Here is a 12219-nt window from a genome sequence, read left to right on the forward strand (position 1 = left end):
GACAGGGAGGCAACAATTCAGCCTTCTCGCCTCAACCTCAAGCCTGAGCCTGCTATCCAGAAAAGCACAGTCATTTAAAATACAGTATTTGACGTCAGACATGGTGGGGCTCGCCTGTAACCACTGCTCAGAGGAAGGCAAGGGCATGGGGGAGTTTGAGACAAGCCTGGGCTACAGAGCAAGTACCAGGACAGATAGGGCTACATAATGAGACTGTCTTAAGAAACAAACGAACAGGGGCTGGAGAGATGGCTCAGTGGTTAAGAGCATTGCCTCGTCTTCCAAAGGTCCTGAGTTCAATTCCCAGCAACCACATGGTGGCTCACAACCATCTGTAATGAGGTCTGGTGCCCTCTTCTGGCCTGCAGGCATACACACATATACAGAATATTGTATAAATAAATAAATAAATATTAAAAAAAAAACAAAAAACAAAAGAAAAAAACTCAGCAAAACAAGTTACTGAAGTTTGGTTTCCAGCACCCACACCAGGCAGCCCAGAAATGCCCAGCCCAGAAATGCCTGGAACTTCAGCTCTAGGGTCCTCTTCTGGCTTCTGTGAATACACACACACTAACACTCTTGTGCACATGTGTGCACACACACAAAATAAAAATAAATCATTAAAAAAGAAAACCAAACCAACAAAAGAATGTAGCCTTTGGACACTCCTTGGATTGGGTTTATGTCATATCTCTTTCCTTGGAAAAGTTTCTTACCCTTCCTGAGCCTTTACTTTCCTGGATATAAAATGGAAATGATAGGGAAAGTTTAGTGGGTCTCAAAGTAGAACAAAATAAAATTAAAGTGGAAGGAGGACTTGGTGGTTGGACAGGAGGGAGCTGATGGGAACGGGAGGGAAAGGGTAACTGTGAGCCGAATGCGGTGTACAGATGTGTTACATACATGTATGAAGTCGTCAGTGAATTTTAAAAGACTTAAAACAAGTGGAGTACTCAGCAATGCTGTCAGTCCTGTTCAAGGCACTGGGTGATTCCGAACGGGGGTGGGGGGGAGGACTCCAAAGCTCTTGCACTCCCGGCTATACCGTACTGCCACACTCTGCCCGGTGTTTTTAATTAGTCAAGAGCCCCTGAAACAGACTGCTTCTCATCCGGAGGATGGCATGGCTCCAATGTACTAAGTGAACTGCAGAACAGACAAACGTGAAAGTAACAGGGGCAGAGAGACCGAGAGGCTCTGGGGCAACAAGCATTTGTAGTGATCTCCTGGAGATGATATCGCTCACAAGTGTCCGTCCCCAAAAAAGACTTAGCAGAGGGACAAATGCAGGAGGCGCCACAACAGACCTGTCTACAGGCGAGCGCTTGTGGCCGCAGCTCTTCACATAGGCTAAGGGCACGAGCCCCTCAGCTACGCAACAGACAACCTGAACACGCCAGGGGTCCGGCACCACATCCCTCACGCGCAGACTTAGTATGGCTCCTCAGAGGACAGAAGGTAATGTGGGGACCCACGGACTTAAAGAGACCTTGCTTTCATTTTACCACTGCTTTGGCTACCTTGCCAGGCGCGGTCCCTGGTGCTTGAATGAACTCAAGCCTAGGCATCGTACTGGCAATTTTGTGTGTGTGCGTGTCTTTGTTTTATGATTATGCAAGGCAGAATGACAAGAGAAGAATCTCTTCGGAGTCTTGGCTCTCTGTTCTGGAGAAAACAACAACAACAACAACAACAACAAAGCAGCTCTGAAAGGACGTGCCTCATTGGCTGTAGCAACTGCTTTTTCCTGAAGCTCAGCTGTGGTTGGCCCCTCGGACCATGAGTGCTACAAACACGCACGCGTACACATACACAGGCACACAAGCACACACACACTCATGCGCACACACACAGAGGCAATGGGGGGCACACTGCGTGTGCACGCATGCACGTGTGCACACACAAAACCTTCACTGGGCCTAGTGGGAGAGCACACATGTCGGTGGTGCCATTCACAGGTAATAATGTGCTTTTGTCTTCTAGAAAACATACCAAGATTTACCTGACCTGCAACGCAGACCCTGCAACACCCTTATCCCACCTCCGCTTCCTCATGATTCCTGGAATCCAATCCTTACGTGATGGTAATAACATGGAAGAAACGGAATCTAAGGTGAGGATGGAGAAGATCCTTGTAGTTCAGACGTGTGGTCTTAAAAGCACAGAACATCAAAGCTACAGAGAAACCCTATCTTGAAAAAACCAAAACAAACAAACAAAAACCAGAAAAACCAAAAAAAAAAAAAAAAGCACAGAACAGCTAGCTTTCAAGCTACTATAGTATGGGCCTTCAGAAAATGTTCTGCTAGAAACAATTTTTGCTCAGCACTAACTAAAAACACAGGGCTTCGACAGCCACCTGGTTTGCATTAGGACTACACTGGATCGGAAGGAAACTTCCTGAAGAAAGTGGTTGGTGGGTGGTGCCGCTGTGGCAGGATTCCCCTGGCCCAGGCTTGAAGGCAGCAGTCTGCTCCCGAGACCCTGGTTAGGGGTACCAATGTTTCCTATGTTCAGTCTGGGAACACCAGCCCGTGGGTTACTTTCATGCGCATGTGTGGTATCCAGGGGTGTCCGCGCTCAGTCCCCTCCATGCGCATGTGCGGTATCCAGGGGTGTCCATCCTCAGTCCCCTCTGCTGGTCCCTAAGCTCCTCTTTTTCTCTGCAGCAGGAACAGGCCAGCAGGCTGCTGACCTCACCCTCTGATTCACGTTCATCAGTCACGTGCTGATCTTTTTTCTCTCCCTTCCCTTGACAAATACATTCCATCCCAGACTGGTTTCCTAGGAGACCAAATCCTCCAAAACAGAAATAAACTGTGTGGAAACAGAAAGCTCCAAAAAGTCCGTCTCGGAATGTTTAATAATGAGTGAGTCCAATTATCAGAGACATTAGTAAGTTTTTATAACAAAAATATGTGGACTTTCCCTCTGTAGATTTTAAACTCGGCTTTGGATCATGCTTTAAAGACAGCAACCATTTTGAAAAAGACCACTGACCAAATGATTAAATCCATTGCCGAAGACCTCGCCAAAGCGCAGCGATGGAGGCACCAACTCAAACACTACTAGCGCCGGCCAAGGCAACCAAGGGTTAACATTTTTGGTATTCTTCTCCAAAGTATTTTTCTTATGACACGGTGTAGAAGGATGGTCTTCTGAAGAAGACACTAGAACCGTAAGAAATGGACACACGAAGTGCTTAAATGAAACAGAACCAAACCAAACAGCCCTCTGGTATTTATGTGAAAATAAATCTATATTCTTCCTATTTCACAATAAAAACAATAAAACAAATACTTTTATCCATTAGTCCGGAACGCTTCATAAAACTGTGTCAGTGAGATGGGGAACAGACCCTGTCACCGCTGCTGTAAGGCAACGTGACTCCATTCCTCAGCGCACAGCGGCTCGCTTCCTGACAAACCCACGGTAAAGTCAAAGGATTTTAAATAAAAAGTGCTTGAAATATGCCAGCCTGCTTACAGAACATAATTGCTTAGTGACCTAACGTAAAATAGTCTCTCGTGACTGCGCAGCTGCCTTGGAATTGCAGGCCTGCTGCTGGCTGTCAGGAGCCCGAGAGTACTGTGCTGTTTTATCATTGGCCTGGGGGGTGGGGGGGATCCACACTTGAGGGCTGGTGAGAAGGCTCGTTGGGTAAAGGCATTGGCTGCAAGATGTGACCATCCGAGTTAGATCCCTGGGACCCACCAAGTGGAAGGACGGAGCCAGTTCCTGGTTGTTTCTGGCCTGTGCATGCTACACACACACACACACACACACACACACAGAGAGAGAGAGAGAGAGAGAGAGAGAGAGAGAGAGAGAGAGAGAGAGAGAGAGAGAGAAAGAGAGAGAGAGAGAGAATAAATAAAGATTTTAAACATTCAAATTAGAGAGCTAGGCAGTGGTGGCACATGCCTTTAATCCCAGCACTGGGGAGGCAGAGGCAGGTGAATCTCTGTGAGTTTTGAAGCCTGGTCTACAGAGTGAGTTCCAGGACAGGTTCTAAAGCTACACAGAGAAAACCTGTCTCGAAGAAACAAAACAAAAGAAAGGAGTAGCTTCAACGGAATGCACACCAGTTTTACACTGCCATTTAGTTGGGAAAAAAAAGTAAGTTCAACCATTGCTGTGTTTACCAAATTCCAAAAAGCACCTACCTGACCAGCAGTTCTTCTGCTAAGAGCTTTTAGAAAATTCACAGACAGCTCACAGCATGCTACCAAACACAGGAAGGGCCACTGGGTCACTCGATGTCCTGCATGATGACTGGGAGTCGTGGGGTCTCAGGAGAATGGCCACATCATCTTGGGCAACACGACAAGCCGTACTTCCGGTACTTATGCAGAAAGCTGTACAGCCACAAGTGAAGCAGGCTCTCATTCCACTATTCCTAAGGCGAAGGCCACTCTCAGCAGCCAGAGCTCAGCCCCCACTTGCTGATGTTTAACTCAAAGGGGGCTCAGCTGAAAACCAAAGTGTAAGGCTAGCCCAAAAGAAGAAAGCAGGTGCTAGGCAAAGTGTTTTGAGATTAGGAAGCAACTTTGAACACATCAAAGTGGCGGGGATTTGCTCCACATGGTGTCTCTACGCATTTCAATGAAGGTGAAACGTCTTTGAATCCTTTAACAGAGGAAACAGTACATTTTCCTTTTCCCACAGTAGGTAACGAGGCATGGTCTGCACACGCGGGAACGAAGGAGATGGAGAGCTATGAGAGTCAGCTGTGGTGGGGAGGTATGCAAATCTGATGGGGCTGAGTCACCTGGGCGGGTTTAGGAAGGCATTTTCAGCGATGTTTAACTGGGGCGGGATGAACCTCCCTGGATGCATGGCGCTTCCACTGGGCTGGGGTCCTGTCTGAGTAGCAGGAGCCAGGATTCGGAGCTCCCACAGCCTCATAGCTTCTTGCCTGTGATTAGCGTGACCCGCTACCTGGCACTCCCGCTGTCTGCCGTTCTCTTGCACGAAGGGCTGCAGCCCTTCTCACACCACGAAGCAGACTAAACCTTCGTTCTAGAATTTGCTTTTGTCAGAGCAATGAGAAAAAATAACTAACACAGAAACCAGGAACCAAGAGGTGGAGCCATTGCTGAGACAAACCTGACCCTGGGACTGACAGAGCTTTGGAACTGGTTTGAGGGCAGAATGTGGAGGAGTCTGGCGCTGCCGGTGGGTGAGGAAGAATCTCAGAACGCTGAGAGAAACGTGGACCGGGGGGGGGGGCCGGGGGGGAGGCCGGGGGGGGTGTTTCAGAGGGGAGCGAGGACTCTGTTGGGAACTGGCACATTCTGGTCAGGAATCCGGCTACAGTCTTTCTTCCCGTACCCTAAGAACACCGGTGAGGTGGAATTAAGGCACAGAAACACACCGGACAGTGGTTAGCTGTCCTGTGCTGTTGACTGGGTGGGGAGGGCGCTCTCATGCCAGACTCCAGTACGTCTCGCCCTCTAGAACTCCCGCCTGAGCCAACTCAGTTAAACTCTCTAGAAACACCCTCACAGACACACCCACAGTTTCCTAAACAATCTCAGTCCTGTTAGGTTGACGACCAAGATCAACCCTGTCATAAATCCTCCCTTGACAACTTGACACCCAAACACACTCTTTTTAAAGCATGAAATTCCACTTCTGGTCCCTAACGTCTTATGTTCATATAATGCAAAAATGCATTTAGTCCATTCCTAAACGTCCCCAAACTAGAGTCACCAGTGAGGAGGCTTAGTTGAAGAACTGCCTCCATCAGATTGGCCTGTGGGAACATCTACGGGACATTTTCTTGATTAATGATTCATGTGGGAGGGCCCACTGTGGGCAGCACTGCCCCTGGGCAGGTGGTCCTTGTGTAAGGAAGCAGGCTGAACAAGCCATGGGGAGCAAGTCAGTAAGCAGCACTCCTCCGTGGTATCTGTCTCAGCTCCTGTCGCGACTTCCCTTGAGGGCCGACTGTAGGCCAATGAAGTCCTTTCTTCCCCAAGGTGCTTTGGTCATGGTGTCTATCACAGCAATTGTGGTCTGAGGTAAGTCCACCAGAGAACACATACAGACATTCTAAAAGCTGAAAAGAAGTCTGTATCGCCTGCTGGCAGCTGCACAGGGAACTTGCCCAATTCATAGAGCCCTGGTCCCACAGTTATTTGTCTTTTATACACATCATCTACTTCCTGTTTGGCACACTTCTGTTAGCAAGAGCAGTTAGCAAGAAGCAGAATTACAGAAGCCAAATAGCAAGGTTAGTACAGTTAGGGACTTTCCTGGATCCTGGGACCACAGCCCGGGTCTTTGATGGATTGGGTCTTTGTTCCTATTTCGGCTGGTGTTGGGGCCTACATGTTGGGTGACTCTATTTTGTGTCAAGTTAACGAAAACTAACCAGAAGTATGTGTATAGTATAGTTGCTTAATGATTTCTTGACCTCAAGACCATATAAAGCGACAGTCCTAACTAACATCTTAGAAGACAACTCATTAAACTGCTTATCAGCACATGTATTAGTCGGAGTCTTGAGAGGAAGAGTATTTATCAAATGAACACACACACAGGATTTATTAGAATGGCTTATAGGCTGGGATCCACCCTGTCCAACAATGATTGTCTATCAACAAAAGGACCAAGAACCTAGTGGCTGCTGGTCCATGAGGCTGGATGTTCAGGTGGTCTTCAGTATACACCAGAATCCCAAAGAAATAGGCTCAAATGCCAGGGAAGGATGGTCTTGCTAGTGAGAGCTAGAGCAAGCATCCAAGTGTGAGAGCTTCCTTCTTCCATGTCCTTTATATGGGCTCCAAGTATATGTGGCCCAGATTTAAGGTGGCTCTTCCCACTCCAAAAGATCCAGATTAAAAGTGGATCTTCTCACTTCAAATGACTTAAGAAAAAAACAAAAAAACCCAAACCCAGAGGTGTACCCAGACGCTTGAGTTTCAGTTAATTCCAGATGTAGTCAAGTTGACAGCCAAGAATAGCTATCACAGGGCTTATGAAAATTTGTAACATGACTCACAGAATACCAGAAAAGCTTTTGAGTTATCATTTAAATATTTTATTGTTGCTGTTATTAGTGTGTGTACGTGTGTATGTGTGTGTGTATGCGCATGCGTTGTGTATTGTGCATATGTTGGTGCACCTACACCACAGCACACATGTGAAGGTCAGAGGACAACTCTGTGGAGTTTTCTCCTTCCACCTTTACACGGGTTCTGGGAATTGACCAACCCCCCTTTTTTTTTAAACTGAGCTCCTATATTAGACTTCAAAGGACCAAACTAGAACGAAGCCACTAGCGCTATGTGACAAGCAGTCAAACTGAACTTTAAAAGTGGCCAGTTATTATCTATTTTTTAAACCAGGGGATTCGCAGCCATCAGTTAGAAGAGGGTTTGTCAATCTGTGCTAGCGTGTCAAAGAGAGCTCTGCTTTATCCTTTGCAAGGTGATGGAGGATGATCATTTGTCTATGTGTTACTTTCATTGGGTAATAAAGAAACTGCCTTGGCCCATTGATAGGACAGAAAATTAGGTAGGTGGAGTAGACCGAACAGAATGCTGGGAAGAAGGGAAGTGAGTCAGTCGCCATGACTCTCCTCTAGGTTAAGATCTTTCCTGGTAAGCCACCACCTCGTGGTGCTGCTACACAGATTACTGAATATGGGTTAAAGCAAGATGTGAGAATGAGCCAATAAGAGGCTGAAACTAATGGGCCAGGCAGTGCTTAAATGAATACAATTTGTGTGCTGTTATTTCGGGGCATCAGCCAGCCAGGCTGGGAGCTGGGCAGTGGGACGCAGCCCGCTGCTCCTTCTACAGCAAGGGACTTACCTAACCAGGAGAGGACCAACTGGCCTTTTTGTTCCTTGCTTTCTGACTGTAAGGCTCACTTGCTCTACTCAGCATTCCTGTGCTTTCAATGCTACCCAATTCATGAAAGCACTGAAGCCAATGGGGTCATTGTCAAACTCAATTTATGGGAAAAATTTTTTGATACAATTGTGTTAGTTATGTTCTTCAGTGCTATGACCAAAGTATTTGACAGCAACAACTCAAGGAAGGAGCTGTTCTGGCCCATGGCTTCTGAGGCTTACAGAGCGTCACAGCTGGGGAGGGATGAGTGTGGCAGAGGCTGTTCTGTCATGGTGGCCTGGGAAGCAAAGCGCACAGCAGGGAGGGACCTCAGGCCAAGGGTCAGCTTCAAGGCCCACTGGTCCCAGCAGCCTGCTCCTGTCAGATTGGCCCTACCCCTTAAAGGTTCCTCAGCAACTAGGGAACGAGTATTTAAATCATAATCTATGGGAGCACTTTACAAGGAGACTGTAACACAGGCAATACCATAAAAGGTTCTGGACAAGGGCCAGGCTCCGACTAAAAGGGGTACTTGATGATTCTTGGGCTGTCTCTCCTTGGAGCATAAGTGCATTTAAATTTAACTTGACGATCCATCTTGGATGCCAAGATTCATTATCTCATCCCTAGGTTTAAATCTGCACCCTCCTGGGCTGCTGAAATGGCTAGAAAGGGTACCTTCTCCAGGGCTGGCAACTGAGCTGGGTCCCCAGAATCCACAGGGTGGAGAGGGCTGACCCTGCAGTGGTCTTGGCCCTTCCCTCACACTGGCCCTCCACAAGAAATAACAGCTGAGAATGCAAAGAAATACACTTTGTGCTGGAGATGGCTCAGCAGCAGTCAAGAGCAGTGGCCACTCTTCCAGGGACATGGGTTCAATTCCCAGCACCCACACGGCAGATCACAACTGTCTGTATCTCCAGTTCCAGGGGATCCGATGCCCTCTTTGGCCTCTGTGGGTACACTGCATGCACATGGTGCACAGTCACACATACACACAAAATATACAAATAGTTGAAATAAATTTTTAATTGTACATGTCTCTGGCTGTTTAAACTTTCTTATGCAGCCCACCAGTTCTGCACATTGGGGATCGTCCCTGAGACCCAGATAAAGTCACCAAGCCTTCCTCGTGCTCTGTCCTCCTATAAGAAGGGATATTTGCACTTACACAATTATGCACATTTTTAAAGCATTTATGGATATGGGCTGGAGGGATGGTTCAGCAGCTGCTTTTCCAGAGTGTCCAGATTTGATTTCCAGGACCAACATGGCAGCTCAGAGTAGTCTGTAATTGCTGTTCCAGTGGACCTGACACCCAGGGGATCTGACACCCTGTTCCTGTCTCCACAGGTACCGCACTCATGTGGTGCAAAGGTGAAACAGAAACAACCGAAGTAAACATAGATATTAATAAATAAAAAAAAACATGGATTCCTTGAAACAAGTCCATGGAATCCTAGATCCTACAAATTTGATTTTTTTTAAAAAAATAAAATACATCCTACCTTTGTCTTATTAAACCATATTCTAAGTGTAATCTTTCATCTCCCCAATGTCTGGATCATTATGAGTACTCACTGAAACACAACTAGTTCAAGAAATAAAGGAATGGGCAGAGGCATTAAAGACAGTCAAGGCTACACAGTGAGACCAGTCTCCAAAACAAACAAACAACCACCCCAGCAAGTTCTGATCTGCAAGGGGACTTGTGCCACACCAACTCCAGTGTCGTCTGTGTGACATGACATATGTCATTATGCCGGATGGGAGCAACGTGTCCCATGGGACTAGGCTTCCTGGAGGTCAATGGCAGACAGCCTGGTATTGGCTGCCCTTGGGGCATAGACAGGTTTCTCGATTAGCTGGCTATGCGGGATATGAGCTTTGCACAATTTCTTTCATAATAATGATAGGCTTTATATACACAAGACAAGGATCATTCTCTTCAGGAACAGCTTTGAGATAGGGAAGCACAGTATGGGAACGATAAGACTACAGCAGAACCCTTGTCATACACAGGGTGTATGATGAGCAAGGGAATAGATGGGTTAATGTTGATGGACAAAGACTGTTATATTATACTTTGAACTTTATGAATAGTCTTGCTACATCCCAACCCCCATTGTGTCTGCTGCATAAGAAGGTACTAAAAAGTCTATCTCCACAGGTGCAGAGAACTGATTAGGCATATTTGGTCACTAGAGGAAAGGCCATGATAGCGATAATGAGACAGAAACTTTCTATTCTTAAGATGAAACCACTTGACTGAGGTTTACGTTCCCAAGGACAAGATTTCCTTTTCTAAGGATGTTTTATGTCTAACACCTGTCCCTGATAATGTGACTAAGAGAAGCTTTCATACTGTGCCAACTGATGACACATGACCTTCTGGTTTGTTCTTTGTTTGAATACTATATAATGAAAACATGAATTCAGTAAAATCGCAGCAGATTCCAACCACTCTCTTGTGTGTTGTGTTGTGTCTGTCATTCGCTGAACTTGTGCCTTCCTGTTACCAAGACCCTGCTTCTCCCACGGTCTGAGTGGCTCTCCTGAGCCGGTCCGTGGCAGACTTGCTCGGTCTGAACCTGTGCTCTCCTGTCTCCCAGCTCAGGGATGTCCTTTCTTCTAATTCTGTTCTGCTAGCACACTAGCAAACCCAGCTAGTTGTGTAGAACTGTACTCCTGACACTGAGTCCGGGCTCTCTCCTGCCTGAAGGTGGGGGTGCAGTGAACTCAGCTCCAGACTCCTCCAGGGCATCCTTAACAGTGAAGGGGGATCACAAAGCCTACAGGAAATAAACAAACTCTTCTAGATATCTTTTTTTCTTTTCAAAGATTTATGAACATTATGTATATGAAGGTTTTGCACCTTCGTATATAAGTGTACCATATGCCTGTGGCAGCTACTTATGTGGATACTGGAATTGAACCCTGGTTGTCTGGAAGGTAAATAATCTTTAAAAAAAAAAAACCAACAAACTTTTATTGATTGTGAATTTCCCATCATGCACTCCGGTCTGATCCTACTTACCTCACTCCACCACCAGCACCACGGCCATCACCACCACCAGGACCACTGCCATCACCGCCCACCACCACCAAACAACAACAAAACCACACACACACACACACACACACACACACACACACACACACTCAAAGCCTTGTCACGGAAGCTGTAGTATGGCCCACTGAGACACAGTTTACCCTTTAGTCCGCTCATATTTACTTGTAAATATCATTGGTCTGGCTGGAGGCCTTTGGTTTCTGCTCTCACTGGGGCTTCTTCCGGATACCCTGTCCTGTGTCACAGAGATCCTGTTGTTTTCATCCCCTTCACGTGCTCCAAAAGTTCATAGATTCCGTGGATGCTGGGGTGGGCCACCTCACAGCCCTGGTTCTGGCCCGGCTGGTAGCTAGGTTGTCAGTGATTGCCTGAATCACTACCGGGTGAGCTCTCCCGCGCTCTCTCGGCCACCTCACCCTCTGCAGCCTGCAGCAAGGAGCAAGGCCTGTTCTCTGCTTTCGGGTCCTCAGATCTGGGTCCCTACTCGCACATCACCAGGGCCAGCTGTTTTGCCCAGGCAGGGTGCAGGGCCCTCTTTCCTGATTGCTATAGGGGGTAGGTGGGATGGGAGCAGGGTCAGCTCTCCCATTCTCACTCCCTCAGGGTTGGCTTGGCTGCATGGCTACCACAGGGTCAGCTCTCCTGTGCAGCCGGGTGAAGTGCATGCCTGTGGCAAGGGGTGTGGGGGGGGAGGTCACCCCTGTGGTACCCAGTGAAGGGCGGGACTGGCTCAGTACAGCATGGTTCCAATGACCTCTGGGCCAACACAGGCCATGACCGTCATCACAGACCCCCCCCCCCGCTGCAGCAGGACAACAGACCAGATATGTCCCTCAGCAGCACTTGGGCTGGGCTGCTACCAAGGCCCCAGTGGTAGCATAGGCCACATCTATTTTAAAGAGAAAGGGGTTTAAGAGAAAATTAGCATTATATGAACTGAGCAGGTTATATTTAGGAATAAATATGCATATAAAAATAATCAGTGAAAAAAGAAGCCATGAATTTGAAGGCGAGCAGGGAGGGTTTGGAGGGAAGGGAAGAATGTTGTAATTATAATCTCAAAAGAAAATAGAATTAGATCCTTACAAAACCACTGAACAGTCCACAGATATAGAAAATAGGAATTAAGGCCACTATCAGTATGACCACGGAGGCAGACAGGAAGCAGGTACTGAGGCACTAAGACTGGGCGTGCCGCACCAGCGCAGCTGCCCAAGATGGCCTCTGCCTTCTTCCTGCCTTCCAAATTTTGACAAAATAGATGCTTATGAATGACAGACCTCCACTTCAGAACCTATA

General features: G+C 47.3%; 1 protein-coding gene across 3 annotated transcripts in view; it reads left to right on the forward strand.

The window, feature by feature from the left end:
- Positions 1–3315, forward strand: part of Aknad1 (AKNA domain containing 1) — a 34817-nt gene extending 31502 nt beyond the window's left edge. Inside the window, exons 10-11 of one of the 3 annotated variants that reach the window (XM_038311777.1) lie at positions 1987–2116; positions 2941–3315. In XM_038311777.1, the coding sequence (XP_038167705.1) occupies positions 1987–2116; positions 2941–3075 (265 nt within the window). In that variant the 3' untranslated portion in view covers positions 3076–3315. Of the gene's footprint in view, positions 1–1986; positions 2117–2672; positions 2907–2940 lie in introns of those variants that run through there. The other 2 variants (XM_038311778.1, XR_005283149.1) reach the window with 2 other exon arrangements.
- The last annotated feature ends 8904 nt before the right edge of the window (positions 3316–12219 follow it).

The sequence above is a fragment of the Arvicola amphibius genome, chromosome 14, assembly GCF_903992535.2.
Source record: "Arvicola amphibius chromosome 14, mArvAmp1.2, whole genome shotgun sequence".
NCBI classification, from domain to species: domain Eukaryota; kingdom Metazoa; phylum Chordata; class Mammalia; order Rodentia; family Cricetidae; genus Arvicola; species Arvicola amphibius.